General features: G+C 57.4%; 1 protein-coding gene across 1 annotated transcript in view; it reads right to left on the bottom strand.

Moving 5' to 3' along the window:
• The window catches only part of SUMF1 (sulfatase modifying factor 1), a 40483-nt gene extending 23882 nt beyond the window's left edge, over positions 1 to 16601 (bottom strand). The window contains exons 1-3 of the mRNA XM_004581647.2: positions 16256 to 16601; positions 9458 to 9631; positions 7485 to 7559 (exon numbers count right to left, since the gene is read on the bottom strand). Coding sequence (XP_004581704.2) covers positions 7485 to 7559; positions 9458 to 9631; positions 16256 to 16519 — 513 coding nt within the window. The 5' untranslated portion in view covers positions 16520 to 16601. The remainder of the gene's footprint in view (positions 1 to 7484; positions 7560 to 9457; positions 9632 to 16255) is intronic.
• Between the last annotated feature and the right edge of the window lie 3088 nt (positions 16602 to 19689).

Raw genomic sequence — 19689 nt, 5'->3', positions numbered from 1 at the left:
TCTCTCCTCCATCCTAGGGCACCCGGCCTCTCTCCTCCATCCTAGCGCACCCGGCCTCTTTCTCCTCCATCCTAGCGCACCCGGCCTCTCTCCTCCATCCTAGGGCACCCGGCCTCTCTCCTCCATCCTAGCGCACCCGGCCTCTCTCCTCCATCCTAGCGCACCCGGCCTCTCTCCTCCATCCTAGCGCACCCGGCCTCTCTCCTCCATCCTAGCGCACCCGGCCTCTTTCTCCTCCATCCTAGCGCACCCGGCCTCTCTCCTCCATCCTAGGGCACCCGGCCTTTCTCCTCCATCCTCGCGCACCCGGCCTCTCTCCTCCATCCTAGCGCACCCGGCCTTGCTCACCTCCATCCTAGCGCACCCGGCCTCTCTCCTCCATCCTAGCGCACCCGGCCTCTCTCTCCTCCATCCTAGGGCACCCGGCCTCTCTCCTCCATCCTAGCGCACCCGGCCTCTCTCCTCCATCCTAGCGCACCCGGCCTCTCTCCTCCATCCTAGCGCACCCGGCCTCTCTCCTCCATCCTAGGGCACCCGGCCTCTCTCCTCCATCCTAGCGCACCCGGCCTCTCTCCTCCATCCTAGCGCACCCGGCCTCTCTCCTCCATCCTAGCGCACCCGGCCTCTCTCCTCCATCCTAGCGCACCCGGCCTCTCTCCTCCATCCTAGCGCACCCGGCCTCTCTCCTCCATCCTAGGGCACCCGGCCTCTCTCCTCCATCCTAGGGCACCCGGCCTCTCTCCTCCATCCTAGCGCACCCGGCCTCTCTCCTCCATCCTAGGGCACCCGGCCTCTCTCCTCCATCCTAGCGCACCCGGCCTCTCTCTCCTCCATCCTAGCGCACCCGGCCTCTCTCCTCCATCCTAGCGCACCCGGCCTCTCTCCTCCATCCTAGCGCACCCGGCCTCTCTCCTCCATCCTAGCGCACCCGGCCTCTCTCCTCCATCCTAGCGCACCCGGCCTCTCTCCTCCATCCTAGCGCACCCGGCCTCTCTCCTCCATCCTAGCGCACCCGGCCTCTCTCCTCCATCCTAGCGCACCCGGCCTCTCTCCTCCATCCTAGCGCACCCGGCCTCTCTCCTCCATCCTAGCGCACCCGGCCTTGCTCACCTCCATCCTAGCGCACCCGGCCTCTCTCCTCCATCCTAGCGCACCCGGCCTCTCTCCTCCATCCTAGCGCACCCGGCCTTGCTCACCTCCATCCTAGCGCACCCGGCCTCTCTCCTCCATCCTAGCGCACCCGGCCTCTCTCCTCCATCCTAGCGCACCCGGCCTCTCTCCTCCATCCTAGCGCACCCGGCCTCTCTCCTCCATCCTAGCGCACCAGGCCTCTCTCACCTCCATCCTAGCGCACCCGGCCTCTCTCCTCCATCCTAGCGCACCCGGCCTCTTTCTCCTCCATCCTAGGGCACCCGGCCTCTCTCCTCCATCCTAGCGCACCCGGCCTCTCTCCTCCATCCTAGGGCACCCGGCCTCTCTCCTCCATCCTAGCGCACCCGGCCTCTCTCCTCCATCCTAGCGCACCCGGCCTCTTTCTCCTCCATCCTAGCGCACCCGGCCTCTCTCCTCCATCCTAGGGCACCCGGCCTCTCTCCTCCATCCTAGCGCACCCGGCCTCTCTCCTCCATCCTAGGGCACCCGGCCTCTCTCCTCCATCCTAGCGCACCCGGCCTCTCTCCTCCATCCTAGCGCACCCGGCCTCTCTCCTCCATCCTAGCGCACCCGGCCTCTCTCCTCCATCCTAGCGCACCCGGCCTCTTTCTCCTCCATCCTAGCGCACCCGGCCTCTCTCCTCCATCCTAGGGCACCCGGCCTTTCTCCTCCATCGTCGCGCACCCGGCCTCTCTCCTCCATCCTAGCGCACCCGGCCTCTTTCTCCTCCATCCTAGCGCACCCGGCCTCTCTCCTCCATCCTAGCGCACCCGGCCTCTCTCCTCCATCCTAGGGCACCCGGCCTCTCTCCTCCATCCTAGGGCACCCGGCCTCTCTCCTCCATCCTAGCGCACCCGGCCTCTCTCTCCTCCATCCTAGCGCACCCGGCCTCTCTCCTCCATCCTAGCGCACCCGGCCTCTCTCCTCCATCCTAGCGCACCCAGCCTCTCTCCTCCATCCTAGGGCACCCGGCCTCTCTCACCTCCATCCTAGCGCACCCGGCCTCTCTCTCCTCCATCCTAGCGCACCCGGCCTCGCTCACCTCCATCCTAGCGCACCCGGCCTCTCTCCTCCATCCTAGCGCACCTGGCCTCTCTCCTCCATCCTAGCGCACCCGGCCTCTCTCCTCCATCCTAGCGCACCCGGCCTCTCTCCTCCATCCTAGGGCACCCGGCCTCTCTCCTCCATCCTAGCGCACCCGGCCTCTCTCCTCCATCCTAGCGCACCTGGCCTCTCTCCTCCATCCTAGCGCACCCGGCCTCTCTCCTCCATCCTAGCGCACCCGGCCTCTCTCCTCCATCCTAGCGCACCCGGCCTCTTTCTCCTCCATCCTAGCGCACCCGGCCTCTCTCCTCCATCCTAGGGCACCCGGCCTCTCTCCTCCATCCTAGCGCACCCGGCCTCTCTCCTCCATCCTAGGGCACCCGGCCTCTCTCCTCCATCCTAGCGCACCCGGCCTCTCTCCTCCATCCTAGCGCACCCGGCCTCTCTCCTCCATCCTAGCGCACCCGGCCTCTCTCCTCCATCCTAGCGCACCCGGCCTCTCTCACCTCCATCCTAGGGCACCCGGCCTCTCTCCTCCATCCTAGGGCACCAGGCCTCTCTCACCTCCATGCTAGCGCACCCGGCCTCTCTCCTCCATCCTAGCGCACCAGGCCTCTCTCACCTCCATGCTAGCGCACCCGGCCTCTCTCTCCTCCATCCCTCATCCCAGGCCTCGAACCCTCAGCTCTTTACCTGTTCCAGCAGCTGATGGACCTGTTCCCCACAGTGGCTCACAAGACTCTGGAGTGAGCGCCCTCATCTGACAGTCTGAAACCCCAACCGCAACAAGCTCAAACTCTGCAGATTTCAGACTTGATCTGGAATGAGAACACGCAACCAATAACATCTGCAGGAACATTATGAAAAAACCCCGAAACCTCCCAGCTGCCATCTCCTCACGCTCAAATCACTCTAACAGAGGGGCTGAAGCCACAGCCACAAAGAACTTTGTTCCTGGGGAGGCTTCCATTGACCCCAGAAAACAAATGGAGTCCTCCTCCGCCATCTGCAGACAGCCTGTACACCTGAGAGTCAGGACCTGCCTCCTGTCCAGGCTGCCCTGTGGCCTGCCTTGGGCTCTGGGTGCTGCTGTGTGCCAGGATTCCTCCTGCTGCCTCTACAGGCCCTCTCCCCGGGCCATCCCAGAACCCCTGCAGAGGTCACTGCCATCTCCTCTCCGGGGAGCCACATCCTGCACTTGCTCCTGGCTTCTGTGGAAACCCCAGCCCCTCTAAGGCCCAAGAGCCTCTTCTGCAGCCTGGCCCTGATCCACACGGTCCCGGGGCTCAGGCCTCCCGTCGGTGGGAACGTGGGTCCTGCTCACCATGTAGCCTCTGCTCAGTGTCACTACCTCATAGAGGTCACTGTTGACCCCAAAACCAGAGCCCTCCCACCAGGCCCCAGCCACTGTCCGTCCCAGGCACTGCTCCAGCAGGCCATGCTTTTGTCACCCCACAGCTCCCTCCAGGGCTCCAGGTCACATCCCACCTTGCCAGTGAACTTGACTGTGGCTCGAACACACTGGCTCCTTGGGTGAGTGCTGTGCCAGTCCCTTCTCCATAGGACCAGATCCCCCAGCACCCTGTGCCTTCCTGGCCAGGAGAGAATCACTCCCCTGCTATGCCAGTCCCTTCTCTGTACGACCAGATCCCCTAGCACCCTGTGCCTTCCTGGAATCACTCCAGGCATCGGGTTTCCAGCAGAGGCCTGCTGGGGACGCAGCAGGCAGCCCAGCTCTTGGGCACCAATAGGTGCTAGTCTCCCTCCACCTGGCACTGATGCCAGTCAAATCCCCATCCTGGGCCATGCCACCTCTTCCATGAGGTGGAGGCCTAGGCCAGCTCTGTTCCTGCCAAGGCTGGCCACGCAGACCCCACAGCTGGAGCAGGTATTCCAGAACCACTTATTTTCTTACCCTGAGTTAGGCCTCAAATGATCCTGCCTCGCAAGGAAAGTTAAGGTCACTGTAACCCAAACTCTCAAATCTGTACTGGCTCTGACCAGGCCACTGGCTCTCCTGTCAGTGTACCGCCCTGGTGCCACGAGGCTGGGCTCCCACCTGCCAGGCTATCAGGATCTGAGTGCTCAGCCCACATTCCACACTAAGTCTACAGTCTTGCGAACAATGATTGCTTTCAGAGATATGTAGCCAGCCCTCAACCGAACCTGAGCCACCGGGAGTCCATCTTGAACCTGGGGACCAAGTCCAGCAAAGGCTGACCCTGCAACACGAGAGGGGTCAGCTAGGGTTGGGTCCACTGCTCCCCAAAACCAATCGTCCAGTAGCAAATACTCCAATGGCTTCCTGGGGCACCCAGCTTTACAAGCACAGTCAGCAAGGGTGAAGGGGATGAGGACACAGTGGGAGCAACATGGAGGAAGCCCCCTCCCACACAGAACGCACCCCGCAAGGTGGGCCAGAGAAGACTCAAGAAACCCCTAGGAGGAGGCCGAGGCCTAGGCCATGAAAAGAAGGCAGCAGAAGCCCCAAGAGCATACGACAGAGGGAGCCCAGAAGCCTGGGAGCAGGGGACACAGGACGGCACTGCCAGAGACAGAAGGCGGCCAGGGCAGATGGGCACAGCGACCTCTACTGCACCTTCACCCAGTCACTCCCCAGACAGCCGCTTCTTCAGCTGTAAGGCCTGAGATGCACCCTCCTCACTGGGGCTTCCTAGGTCCACAAACTCGGAACCCACCTTCACCCACTCCCACACTCTCCTTTTCAAACACTTATTTATGTACCATTTCTTTATGTATGTATTTGACAGGTAGGGTAACAGAGGCAGGAGGAGAGACAAAGGTCTTCCATCAGCTGGTTCACTCGCCAAATGGTCACAACAGTGACAGCCAGGACAAAGCCAGGAGCGCGGAACTGCGTCGCCCAGTGGGCCCAAGGGGCCCAGAGACTTGGGCCATCTCCCACTGCTTTCCCGGGCACATCAACAGGCAATTAGGAAGTGGAGCACCCAGGACTCAAACCAGCACTTATATGGGATGCCACTGTTGCAGGTGGCCTGCCCCACTGCACTACAGGGCTGGCCCCGCCTCATCTGCTCTCTTACCACCAGCCCCTTCCCCAACCCCTCCCCACCACACACACACTCCATGGTGGAGGCCCCAAAGAAGCATGTTTTCATGCTAATTTTTAAACAACAAAATATGCTTCCATTTTCATTTTACTAGCACATCTGACAGAAAAATTCATAAATCAGCAAAAGCTGACAACCAAGTTTGGGCTCAGTGCCTAGGCTGGTGCCTCTCCCAAGGTCTGACCTGCTCCAGGTTGGGCAGGGCTCTGTGCTAGGCGACAGAACCACACAGGTCTGGGCAAAGCCAGGGACAGCATGAAGATCCCTCGAAGGACTGAGGAAAGCAAGGGAAAGTTTGGCAAAACAGCAGAGACAAACCCACAGTGCTGAGGACACGAAAGGAAATACAGTCACAGAATCCACTAAGGACCTCCGTATCTCCTTCACGAGGACTCAGGGCTGATGCCCACGGCCAGGTGCCCACTAAGGACCTCCGTATCTCCTCCACGAGGACTCAGGGCTGATGCCCACAGCCAGGTGCCCACTAAGGACCTCCGTATCTCCTCCACGAGGACTCAGGGCTGATGCCCACGGCCAGGTGCCCACTAAGGATCCCCGTATCTCCTCCACGAGGACTCAGGGCTGATGCCCACGGCCAGGTGCCCACTAAGGACCTCCGTATCTCCTCCACGAGGACTCAGGGCTGATGCCCACGGCCAGGTGCCCACTAAGGACCCCCGTATCTCCTCCACGAGGACTCAGGGCTGATGCCCACGGCCAGGTGCCCACTAAGGATCCCCGTATCTCCTCCACGAGGACTCAGGGCTGATGCCCACGGCCAGGTGCCCACTAAGGACCCCCGTATCTCCTCCACGAGGACTCAGGGCTGATGCCCACGGCCAGGTGCCCACTAAGGACCCCCGTATCTCCTCCACGAGGACTCAGGGCTGATGCCCACGGCCAGGTGCCCACTAAGGACCCCCGTATCTCCTCCACGAGGACTCAGGGCTGATGCCCACGGCCAGGTGCCCACTAAGGACCCCCGTATCTCCTCCACGAGGACTCAGGGCTGATGCCCACGGCCAGGTGCCCACTAAGGACCTCCGTATCTCCTCCACGAGGACTCAGGGCTGATGCCCACGGCCAGGTGCCCACTAAGGACCTCTGTATCTCCTCCACGAGAACTCAGGACTGATTCCCACAGCCAGGTGGGATGGGAGGATGCCAGGCAGAGGCTTCTCTGTGACTGGTGGGAATGTTCTAAACTTAGACTGTGGTGATTGCTTTGCTACACAATTAACAATTACATAAATAACCTCCACACACAACAATCCACCAAATGGTGACTCTTTCAATATGCAAATTACATGCCAATAAAGACGTTACAGAAAGAAAGAGGGAAAAGTGTGTGTCACTGCAAGTAAAGGCACCACCTGGGACACCTGTGCCCCCTTACAGGAGTGTCCGATTACAGCCCTAAGTCTCCAGTCCAGCTCCCTGCTAATGGGAAGTGGCAGAGCACGGCCCAAGTACTTGCATCCCCTGTCCTCCCTGACTCCCTCAGGGACAGCAGAGCAGAGCTGGCCCAGCCATTCACACCTGCCCATCTGCCTTCAGAGGCCAGCAGGGGAGCTGAGGTCAGCAGACTACACGACAGGGGTGTCACAGAACCTCATAGTGACCCGCGAAGCTGACACACAGATGGAGTTAAGCCAGTGTTTGCAAATGTTCATCTAAAACACACTGCAGCACGTGGCAGGTGCCCATGGGCAGGCCTCATCCTCCCAACACCGAGTGATGAGAGGGAAGAGGGGACCAGGCCAGGGTGGCTCACTGCTGAGACAGGACAGACTGAAGCCAGCCCAGGCCAACACCACATCTCCACAGATCTGCTCTCTTCCCGTGTTCACAGCCCTGACTCTTCCGCACCATCTCCTCCCCAGCGCCTGAGCCCTCAAGCTCCCAGCTTGCCCTCACTCCTTCTCTGTCCCCAGAGGTGGAGACTGCAGGAAGAGAATGCAAATGCTCTGTTCTAGAAACAGCCACAGGTGACAGACAGAGCTCCAGCTAGCTCGAGTGAGAGCTCAAAGTAGACTCAACGCTTCTTCCCACTCCCTCTTCAAGACATGGTGACTGGGGTGACTGAGCCCATGTCCATGAACGTGGGGGATGGCACAGCACTGGGGGAGCGGAGGGGCATGGTGGTGGGGTCTCACACCCGGCCAGTCCTGGGGAGCCCACTGGGTCATCACTTACTGCCTGGTGGATGTCCGTCTTCACCCGCTCGCTCAGCATGCCCTCGAAGACAAAGGAGTCACCAAACCTCTCGGCCTGGAGGAGAGGAGACAGACAGTTGCCAGTAGCTGTGGTGAGGTGTCCCGCGGGGCCCGCGCGTCCGCACACACTAAAGCCATTCCACCCACTGGGAACTTGGAAACGCAGCCTGCCAAAGTCCCTACGAAGTCCCTTTTCACACCAAGATCTGCTTGCCTGATAAGGCTGCAGACGCGGCACAGAGGATGTTCAAAATCACACGCGGAAGCTACGCTTCAGCTGCTCCTGGAGTCACGTGGAGAGAAGCCAGGGAAGGGTGCACCACAGATCCAGAGCCCCGGGCGCCCGCCTGCACAGGAGTCCTCAGACACTGGCGGCCCCTCCCCGGTGGCCACACAGGACCCTGGAGACGGGGTGTATTCTGCGTGGGTCACTCTGCCTTTCGGGCATTCCTTGCTCACCTTCCGCTCTGCCCTGGGCTCCCCACGACTCTCATGCAATGCCAGCAACTCTCAGGCCAAGGGCAGCTGAGACTCAGCATGTGCCTTTGACAAAAGCAGGTGGCTGCCCTACACCCACAGTCCTACAGATCCAGATTCCAAGGTCTGGAGTGAGGCTGAGGAATCCGCATGCGTGAGCAGCGCCACGGGTGGTTCCATCGCGACCGCAGCACAGCCTGAGGCTAGCTCACAGTGCTAAGCAGTGATTTACTCAACAAACATGAACCCACATGCCCAGTGTGGGACAGCATACAAGTGTGAAGCACGGCCAAATAGGCCTAATGTGTCCCCGAAACAAAAGGAACCACAAAGACGCACAAAGACCTCAAGCTACTTAAGTCCCAAAGAACCAGGGCATGCTAGTTTGCTTCCAACATCCACTCTCAAACGACTTTAAGTATGTATATTAGTGGCCTAAAAACACAGAGCAGGCACTCCATAAACTCAGCACAAGGTAAGGATTCTCAGGAGGAAACTGGAAGCATCCTAGAACACAAGCAGGGACCCAACACTCACCAACCAGGAAGCCGGCTGGTGCCCAGTCCGGGACGTTCAGAGGCTCACCAGTGACCCAGGGGCTGCAGGGTGAGGCCTGGCAGCAGCGCTGGAAAGCGTGCCCACCCTCAGGGCAGACAACATGGCCCAGGTCTCGCTCTGCCGCCTAGGAAAGGCAGCCACTCCCAGAGCAGTGGCACCACCACAACCTCAAAAGACAGACTGGCCTCACTGCCCATGCCACCGGTATCAGGGGACCCTGAAGGGACAGTGACGCTGGCTGGCAGGTGGGAGAGCTCGGGGGGCACGTCAGGGAGTAGGCCTGCACCGCCCAGGAATGCTGACTGGCCAGGCAGCTCCAGGCAAACCCCCTTCCTATCTCCAGCTTGGCCGCGTGGTGGGCTGGCGGCAAGAGATTAAATGAGATAGGGTTGTCTTTCACCACCCACGGGAGACTGGCTCCACGGCCTCCCATGGACACCACAACCCAAGGACAAAGGAGACCCTTGGGCCAATCGATGTCATGTTTGCACAGAGCTCACTCCCATGACCTGTAACACATGACACATGGCAATGTCATGGGTACTGCTGTGCTTCTGTGCTATCCAGGGACCAGATCTGAAACCCTTCTAAGGTGCAGACACTCAGATTCATCTCCCAGCTATCTGTTTCACACAGACACACACAGAACGTGAACTTCTAACTCTCACGCAGCCACAACTCGGCACCCATCAATCAACTTTAACCCTTCCCAGTAGCCAGCACTACACTTCCAATCGCTGGCATATCACCTTCACATGGACCCACCCATGCATGGCTGAGGTCACACAGTAGGTACCGTCTTGCCATGCCCTTCCTCAACCCCCTGTTCTCAGCATGGCACCGGGCACAGGGTCAAAGCGGCCAGCATTAGCTGCAGTCCCAGCATCCCCAGATGCTCTTCCTGCCAGGCTCCATTACCTCTGTCAAGTAGCCCGTTGAGTTCACAAACTTCTCAAAGTCGGCATTACTGACTTCATAGGCATCCATGTAAAAAGCGTCCACAGCCACCCTCCTGGCAGGTGCCTCCCCGTCCTGCTTTATCTTAGGATCATCTGTGCCCATGGTGAACACGCCAGCAGGAATGAGGATCATCTGTAGTGAAAGGGACAACACAGGGGTTCACATGTCATGGGGTCGTGTTCCCAGCACCAAGTCGGCCCTAGCAGACAGGCAACCCCCACCATGGACATCACTGTGAGGTTCCTCTATCCTTCACTAAAGGCGTCACCAGTCACAAAATAGACCATCTTCACAAAAGCAATCTGTTTAGGACAATAAGATCTGTCTGCTTACGTGAAAGTCACAGTGACAGAGGGAGAGAAAGACAGACACCTTCCCAGGACTCTAGTGCTCAGACTATACCTTAGGGGAAAGCAGGCTGTGTGGACACAGGCTGGGACACAGCTGCCAGGGCAAAGGAGGCTGTGGGCACACAGGATGGGACACAGCTCCCAGCACAGAGGAGGCTGTACACGCAGGCTGGGACACAGCTCCCAGCACAGAAGAGGCTGTGGGCACACAGGCTGGGACACAGCTCCCAGGGTAATTATGTTCTACACAAACACTAGCTGGGACACAGCTGCCAGCTGCGTTACTTTTTACAGCCCAAATGCAGAAACAACCCACAGGGTGACAGCTGAGCAAGATGGACAGTGACCGCCACAGCACAGATGGAACTGAACCGTGATGAGGGTTTACAGATCGGAGGCTTGACGCTTCCTAAGCTTCTGAAAAGCCTAATGGATTTTCCACTTAAGCCATGAAAGCTAAGACAGTGCGTCTGCAAGGAATACATTTCTGATGGCTGGTTAGAGAAACCAAACCTAGAAACAGAAGTTGGGTGCCAGGGACCACAGGTTCGTCCCTCTATCTCCACTGACCCTCCCGGTTGGCAGATGCTTCAATTCCACGCACATGCTTCCCCATAATGGGACCATTTTCATCCAGGATGTAAGAGTAATGAAAGATGACTTTCCTAAGAAATGACTGTCCCCTGGACCCCATCTCGCCTGCTGCTGTTCCCAGACAGCTGCAGAGGCCTCACCTTCGGTGCCGCTGTCTTGTGTCAGCCCCCCAGAGTCTCCGTGCTCCCGAGCCCCGCACCGTTCACCTCAGCCAACAGGGAAGCCCTCCCGAGCCTTGTGAAGATGCCAGTCTCTGGCCCCCAGTGCGATCGTCTCTCCACTGCCTGTGAGTGGAGCATCTGGGTTGTGGCTCAACTGTGACATGACCTACGTAGTCAAAGGGAAGAAAGCAGAGGGGGGACAGCTGGACGCTCCCAGTGCATTATGTGAAGAGATGGGCACTGCAGGCAAAGCTGAGAACAGAACACGGTGCTGCTGCTACTGGTGGCGCAGACAGAACCGCCTTCTTCACCTGCTCTTAGAGGAGCAGCAGGGGTTGGGGGAGCGGCAAGCTTGCTCACAACACCCCCTTTCTGCATATCGTTAATTGCTGAATCATCTAAGTGCACCAACTGCTGAAAAGTGAGCTGGTGATACGATCACAGCATTGTCCTCAATTCTAAAAGAAGCCCCACCACCTTCCAGGCAAGATGGCTGCACCTCAGAGCCCAGCCTCTCCCCATCTCTGAACCCGTGTTTCTGAGTGAGGTTGATGCTGCAGGCTCCCACCTCCAGGAGGCCCTCCCTGCATGCAGGCTGCCTCACGCGGGCTACCCTGATGCTTGCCTCCACCCACCCTAACAGTGACACACACGGGGTCCCAATCTAGCATTCCCAGCTTCCCAAGGGCACCAGAAATAGTGCCGCCCCGGCACTACCCACAGTCGACACAAAACATCTTTGCCAACTGCAGAAGCGTGAATGCGAGGAACAATCCACCACGATGAGCAACTCTTAACCATGAAAAGTCTACCTTGGTTATAACCCAGTCCCAGACACACAGGTCTTGTTGTTATTTTAAAACAAGGTCAGTGTGGTGGTGCGTGACTAAGCCACCACTTGCAATGTTAGCATCTCATGTGGGCTCTTGCTCAATTCTGAGCTGCTCCGCTTGTGTCCCAGCTCCCTCCAGACAAGCTGAGAAAAGCACAGAAGATGCCCGAGTGTTTGAGCCCCGATGCCCACGGGGAGAGCTGGATGAAGCACCCAGCTTCAGTCTGGCCCAGCCCGGTCCACTGCGAACCAACAATGGAAGATGTCTCTCTCTGTCTCTCCCTCTCTGTGTGAGACTCTGGCCCTCAAATAAATGCATCTTTTTCTTTAAACAAACAAACAAAAAAATCAGGCCTACGAAGAAATAGAAAAGCCAAAGAGTTTGGAGAAACCTTCAAGAACAGCCTCAAAAGGACACTACAAGCAACCACAAAAGGCCTTTCCACAGAGCCCGTGTCTGCAGTCGGCCCCTGGGGCAGGGGTCGGGGGGGCGTCCATCTCGATCAGGGCTCACCATCACTCCTCGCCCACCCCTCCGCTTGGGGTGGGCACCAGCACCCCTTGTGCAGCCACGGCTGGCCCAGTTTCTGTCCCTGTCGTTAGTGAGGAAGACAGCCAGCGCTGGGTGAGCCATGGCTCCATCCCCGAGGCTCAGATAAAAATAGCCAGCGCCGCCCTGAGCAGAGCCGGCCTCACAAGCCACGCTAATGAAGTTTTCTGTCCTACAAACAGAAGATGTCACTCTGGTGAAATCCAGGGCACCAGGTGTCTCACTCCACAGGGGCCCGAGGCACAGGTGAAGAACGACAACTCGGTGCTCCCCGACGGTCTGGCCTGAAAAGGCCGGCTCCTCTGTGGGCAAGGTGCATCCAGGCGGGATGCAGGAGCCAGGGCGCAAACAACCCTGTTACTGCTACCACCTCCTTGGGCCACCTGCTCAGGCCAAGGGCAGGTGACAGCTGCCCTTTCTGTGCACCTAGCAACCCCTCCCCGCCGTGACAGCACCTGAAGTCCCAGGCGAAAGCCATTTCCTGACTTAAACTCCTGTGGCCCAGGTATACCTGAAACTTAACTCTACCTGCCAGGACCCAGAACTGGCCAATCACAGCCCATCTTTGTCACAGAGCTGTAATGATGGCTAGGCCTGTGACCCAACGGAAGTATACCTCTGCACTTATGCTGCCGGGAGCTTCCAGGAAGGGGGAACTTTCTCCCCCACTGACCTTATCACAGGAAAGGAGACGCTGCCAGCCAACAGCCAGCCCAGCAGGAAGGGAGCAGGGCCAGTGCTGGGCATTGGCCACTCCTGGACATCCCAACGCGCAGACTGAGAGATGTCCTCCCCTGCCTTCTTCCTCTCAGGCCAGCTTTAATAACCTCTTCAAGCTCACATACCACCCTTGGGTGTAGCCCTTTTCCCTCCCCTGCCTACCAGGCCACCACCCCAATGGAACAAACTCAAAGCTCAGCAGAAAGCTGCTCAGCACCCAGGGAATCACTCCCCAGCAGGCCCACGGCCACTGCTTCCTCCATCCACGCAGCCTTCTCCCCACCTCCTGTGCCCATACTGAGCCCTGGTTCGAGTTCCATCTACTCCACTTCCCATCCAGCATCCTGCTGGTACTTCCTGGGAGCCAGCAGACAAAAGCTCAACCACACAGGGCCCTGCCACAATCCAGGAGACTGGGAGGGAGCTCCAGGTTCCCTGCTTCAGCCTGCAGCAGCACGTGGCTGCACCCTGCCTCACTGCCTTTTTCCCCTCTAGTCTCAGCGGGAGAGCCTTGTTCTGCAGTTGAACACGTCAGAACTTCTGAAAGAGCAGGCATGCAGTATGGCAGTCAAGATGCTAGTTAGAATGCCTGAATTCCACGGCAGTGCTGTGGTGCAGTGGGTGAAGCTGCAGCCGGCAATACCACTGTCCCCAGTGGCCACCAGTTCAAGTCCAAGCTGCTTCACTTCCAATTCTGCTCTCTGCCAATGGCCTAGAAAAACAGTAAAGATGGTCCCCTGCTACCCACGTGAGCTCCTGGCTTCAGCCTGGCCGCAGTCCCCGCAGAAGAACAATGGACCAGCAGATGGAAGATAGCTCATTCACTCTCTTTCTTTCCCTCTCTCTCTCTGCAACTCTGCCTTTCAAATCACTCAGTCGTAAAGAAAAAAAAAAACATAAAGCAAGTCGGCACCTGTGTCCGACACTGTAGGGCCTGGTTCCGCTCCCAGCCCCAGGTCCAGACCGCAGCCCCTGCTGCCGTGGGTACTGGGAAGCAACACACGACAATGGCTCAAGCAGGCCAGCCTACTCCTCACTGGGCTTCCAGCTTCCAGCTTCCAGCCACAGTACTGCAGGAATCCAGGTGAACCAGGGCTGAGCACACCTTCCAAAGTACCAAATAGCCTTTATTTCCAAAGCAGTTTCTCCACACTGTCCTCACTGATAAAGGCAACAAATCTCTCAAGCAATTCTTACAGGACATTTGCAGTCTGGAAGGCCCTTGGAGGGGACATGGAAATTAAAGCAAGCCCCAAAATGCTCCCAGTGTAGGACATCAGAGGACGATACCAACAAAACTAAAGAAAATACACACGCGAGGGGCAGAGTTGTGACAAAGCGGGTAAAGCTAATGCTTGTAGTGCCAGCATCCCAACTGGAAGCATCAGTTCAAGTCCCGGCTATTCCGCTTCCAATCCAGCTCCCTCTTATGTGCCTGGAGGATGTTCCAAATACCTGGACACCTACACCCATGTGGCAGACTCAGAAGCTCCTGGCTCTTGGCTCCCACTTGGTCCAGACCTGCTTTCTGTAGCCAGCTTGGAAGTAAACAAGCAGGTGGAAGGCTCACCCTCTGTTATGCTATCTTTTAATTCAGTCAATCTTTTTTTTAAATAAATAAATTGTGTATCTTTACATATGTATCCTGCCATCAAGCAGCAGAAAGCATAATGGGAACATAGAGCATTAAAAACAAAACCTTGTGGAAAGTCAGTGTTCACAGGAGAGAGGCCCGGGGCCGGATCCACGCAGAGACGCCGGCGAGCCCTCCGGACCGACACCTCGAGCGTGCACACTGCCGAGAACAAAGCCAGCACACCACCCGGGAGATCTTGAACACCTTGCTACCAAACTGCCAGGATCACTCTCCAAGGAGAAGTGTTTTTTTTTAAGCAGACATGCACCATATTTTAGAATGTCTGTGCTTTTCCCACCCAATCCTTACTGCTGTCACTTTCTGGTAAAACTGCAAATTGCCTGAGAGGAGGATAAAGTAGCCGCTTACTGCTCTGCGTGCTCCTTACGCGAACTAAAATGCACACACTGCACACCTCAGCAGTGTGACATGAAAAGGTGTGATGCCAACCCCAGCAAACACCCACGGTACTTCACAGCACAGCACATGCTGATGCTGCCCTGTTCATGCTGGCTGCAAAAGGCAGCAGAAGATGGCCCAGGTGTTTGGACCCCTGCTACTGACATAGGAGACCTGCGTGAAGCTTCTGGTTCCTGTCAGAAACTGTTTCTTCCTAACTCTGACGGAAGTCCTGAACTTCCTGAGTTCAGAACAACATCAAAGCCAACAGGGTTCAACCACACGGCTAACGGCCTGGGAACAGGCAGTCGCACAGGGCAGGACACCGATGCCAGCAACACTGCCATCCCAGATCCGAGCACAGCTTCAAGTCGCAGCTGCCCTACTCCTGGTCCTTGATAAATGCCTGGGAAGGCAGCAAATGCTGACCAAGAGCTCGGGCCCTGCTATGCACCTGGGAGAGCCAGGTGGAGCCCCCGGCTCCCGGCTCTGTGTTCATCTAGTTTAGCTGTCGTGACCATCTGAGCAATGAGCCAGCACATGAAAGATCGATCTATCTCTCCATCATTCTGCCTTTCCAATAAATAAATAAATCTTCTTTTAAAAAAAATAGTTCCAGAAAGCTTCTGAGCTACATACGCACCAACCACAAAAGGGCCACTGTTGCCGGACACCTGCAATCATTACAGAAAAGGACCGCCAAAGCTGGGCGGGGCTGTGCGGCAGGGACCCACGCACTACACCAGACTCCAAACTCCTGGGAGGGCCAGCAGCAGCAACTCCTGCAGCCAGGAACCACTGGGCGGGAACCAGGCAGTGCAAGTACCCCGCCCTCCTTCCGCAAAGCCCAGGTCCTTCAGTGTCCCAAAGTCACAGCCCAAAGTCTAGGCAGACAGCAGCAGGGAGAAGCCGGGCGAGAGGTGGCACTGCCCACCGAGTTCTGGGGCCGGGTGAGAATCAGCCCAGAGGAAAGAAAGGTGGGATGGGAAAAGACAGGAGTGCTAGATAAACGGAAGATCTCGGCAGGCAGAGCAGGGCGCCGGCTGCCCTGACTTCCGTATGTTAGACCCTAGGGCGCCCAGGGACGGGGCAAGGCACAGAGAACCGACCGCAACAAAAGATTACTAGCCCCTCCTAGGCGGACACCAGGACACAAACTACCAAGCAGTGCCCTCCAGCAGCGAAGCCCACTGGAGCAAGACAACAGACAAGTGGGAGGAAGAGAGAGGCTGAAGAGAAGGAAGCCCGGAGCTCCCATTTCTGCAGTTAACAAGGAAAGAAGCGAGGCTTTAAGCTCATGAGATCTACGACAGGAGGTCAGCTGAGGCTGAGAGAGACGAAAGAAACCAGAATGCTCAGACCCAACTTGCTCGCGCCCAGAAGCGTGCGGAGCCCGGAGCCCCAGCCCGCCTTCCGGGGCGGCACCACTCCGGCTGTGCTCCAACCACCCCCGGGCCTCGCCCAAGCCAGCCCCGCCACACACACACACACGCTCCGAGGAACCGAACGAGAACCTTGGTGGGCGCCGGCGGCTGCTGCCCGGGGACCGGGCCCGGGGCATTGGCCTCCCGCGAGTACAGGTGCGCGGCTGCGGCACTGCCCTGGGCCCCGGGCCGATGCGGCGTGCCGCAACCGCACGAGCCCGCCCCGGCCCCGACCTCCTCGTGCCCCGCTGCCCGGCAGAGGAGCGAGAGCAGCGGCAGGAGGAGAACGCGACCGCGTCTGCGACCGAACCCGGCGGAGAACCCGCGAGCTGGCTGCACCGCGGGCGCAGCCATGTTGTCTCGCGGACCATGTGACCCGCTAGGTCACGTGGCCCTGCCCGTTTTAAAGGAGCCGGGCCTGGCCTGGAGCGTTAGGCTCCTCTATCCCTTCCAGCTTGGCTGGCGGGCATGCGACCGATTTCTGCAGAACCCCAGATGCCCCTTTGTGATGGTTTAGCTGGGGAGTGGGAGGCAGATGCGTCCTCACCTGGACCTGCGGACGACGACCTGCCAAAGAAGCGTCCAAAAGCGAGCTCGAAGCCCAGGGAACCTGACTTTGAGGGGCCATGTGGCAGGGAGCGCCCACTCTGCTCGGGGCTCACTGCTGGGGACGCACTCGGGAACTCGGCCGCCTGATCCCAGGTGCGGGACTCGGTCACAAGGAAGAGTCGCTGCCGGCTCTGCTTGTGCGTTTGCAGGACACAGAGCGACATTTCTTGCCACGTTTTTTATAAGAATCATTTTCGGGGGCCGGCAAAGCCCTAGTCTGTGCTGCTGTGGACTGCAGTTTGAGTCCCAACTGCCCACACTCCGCATCCAGCACCCTGCTAGTGTTCTGGGAAAGCAGTGGAGCTTGGCCCAAGTGCCTGGGACCCTGCGTCCACATGGGAGACCTAAACATGCTCCTGGTCTCCGCCTGGCCCAGCCCTGACCATTGTACCCATTGGGAATATATACATAATCATAAGGGATTTACTACCCCAAAACACGAGGTAGGGGAAGTAAATTATTACATTTGATTCCCAGCCGACAGGTGTATACTGGCTAATGGACGTTCAAGGTTTTACAATGTTTAGAGTTTTTTTAAGAATAAAGGAAAGTTATTTCCTCCTTGTTGAAAATCCTATAGTTTCCCAAGAGTTTTCATCAATTTCTTAGCTTGAGATTACAACCAGGTGTCAGGAGATCTGTATTTAGTACAGGATGGGCACCCCCTCTCTCAAAAGCCCAGCATGGGAAGCTTTGGGAGCCCTGGACTTGGTATCGCAAGTGGGAAATGCCACACCGGACCTCGTGCGACACGTCAGAGAAAGAGCATTGGAGGAATTACACTAGGATCGTGTGTACTCTTCCTGATATACCCCCATTTCCAAGTTATGCTGCTCTGTGTGAAAAAAATAGTCAAAATCCAAAACCCAGCACCGGCTGACCCCAAGCATGTCAGATGCGGGCTGCTGGGCTGCTGTGCCGGCTTCAGGAGCAAAGGTCCCACACAGCGTGTATTCTGGAATCTGGGACAGGGGTCATCTTTGGCCACTCTTTCCACGGCTTCCATCTCAACATGTTCTAGGCTGCCAGTCCTTCAGTCCACCAGTCAGGGCGCAGAGAAGGAACTCGGAAAACACACACCGCATTAATAGTACCTAAACAGGGGACAGTGATCATCACCTATTTCTGTTAAGGAAAGGCAAATTGCTTTTAAAAGTATGCAGGGAACCTCAGCCGTAGGCAGCTGCCTGGGTGGCCGTGTACATAGGCGGGGGTTGCACTGCTGGGAGAAAAGCAGCCATGCTGGGCCTGGTTAATACCAGATTTGTGTCAACTGTACCAGTATGCCAGCAGAGTTCTTTGTTCTTCTTTTATTGTTATTTTTTCTTAATGGCAGACCAGGCCACCGCACTTGCAGATAAGCAAAGGGGCTGAGGCTGAGGAGAGCTGGAGGACCTTTCTGAGTCAGACCAATGCATCTGCCCACGTGGAGACCTGAGCTGGGCTAGTGAGCATCAACCAGAGCCCACTGGTGCACACAAACCCTAGGGTTGGGGGACCTCCTGGCACAGCTAGTCCACAGCACCAGTGAGTGTCATGGCAGGGGTGGGCCACGTTAGGCTGGGCCATGACACTAACCAGCATGCAAGAGAACCAGGTCTAGGAGCAGATTCTGTGAAAGATTTGTGGGCTCACCCCCTGGTTTGCTCGAGAGCTGGGGGTGATGACGGGCTGAGCTAGGCATGTACATGGAACTCATCAGCACTCATGGGTACTGGGGTTAGGAACAGGCCAGGTTACACCAGGCTGTAGCACCTGCAGGTGCACCCAAGAATTGGGTATGGGGTGGGCCAGGCCATAACATCCGCTACCACACACAAAGACCGAGACTCAGGAACAGACTATCCCAGCTAGGGGCCTAGCACCTGCTGGCACACATGAGATCAGGGTCTGGGAGTGAGCCTGGTAGGGGAACTTGGTGAACTCCTTTAGTGAGCTGTAGCCCTGCTGTTGAGCACATAAATCAGGGCTACATGTGAACTAACGCTGTTCTGTCTTGTCAGTTGAGGGGGAGGTGGGAATCTGGGCAGAGCCTGGCCAAGCCATAGCACATTTGCATATGTGGGAGCCAGGATGGAGTACAGCCAGACCAGGCTAAGACATCACACCTATTGGTTTGCATGAAAGCCAGAGACAGGGGCAGACTGAGCAGCGTTAAGGCTATAGCACCCACCAGCAAAAGTTGGGGCTAGGGTCAGGCCAGACCAGGCCAGGCTAGAGCAACCCATGGTAAGGGCTGAGACTGGTGGAGGGGAGTGGGGAGATAGGCCATGCCAAGCTGGGTCAGAGCAACCAACAGCATATGTAAGATCTGTGGCTAGGAGCAGGCCTGGAAGGGTAGCTAAGGGGACACCCCTGCTGGGCTGCAGTTCCCACTGGTGAGTGCTAGGGCCGGGAATGGGGAGTCACTGGGCTGAGCATGGCCGCAGCATCTCTCAACATATGTATGAGCTGGGCAAGATTGCGGCACCTGCTTATCCACATGAAAGCCAAGTCTGGGTCGGCCAGGTAGGACTGGGCTGCAGCACTCACCAGAGAGAGCCAGAAATGATGTTGGCTGATCTAGCAAGGCCACAGCATCAGCCAGTGAATGTTGGGACTAGAAGTGGGCCAAGTCAGGCTGAGCCAGACATCCAACAGTGTGCAAGAGGTCATAACTGGGAGCTGGTCTGATAGGGAGCTTAGAAAACTCCGCTAAGATGCACATTGTAAGATCAATAACTCTTTCCATCCTGTTTTTGTTCCATCCCATGTGTTTTGATGTTTTTGCTTTTATTTTTATTTCTTCCAAATGTTTCTTTTCTCTTGTCAAATTCATCTCTGGCTCGTGGATTGCACAGTAGCATCATTTTACTCAAGAGGGTCTTGGGTTTTCTTCATTTCTTCACCCATGCGTTGGCAAATTATTTGGTGGC

Source organism: Ochotona princeps, chromosome 21, assembly GCF_030435755.1.
Source record: "Ochotona princeps isolate mOchPri1 chromosome 21, mOchPri1.hap1, whole genome shotgun sequence".
Classification (NCBI taxonomy): Eukaryota; Metazoa; Chordata; class Mammalia; order Lagomorpha; family Ochotonidae; genus Ochotona; species Ochotona princeps.
The sequence above is the reverse complement of the archived record's forward strand: the minus strand, read 5'-3'. Positions and strand labels throughout refer to the sequence as shown.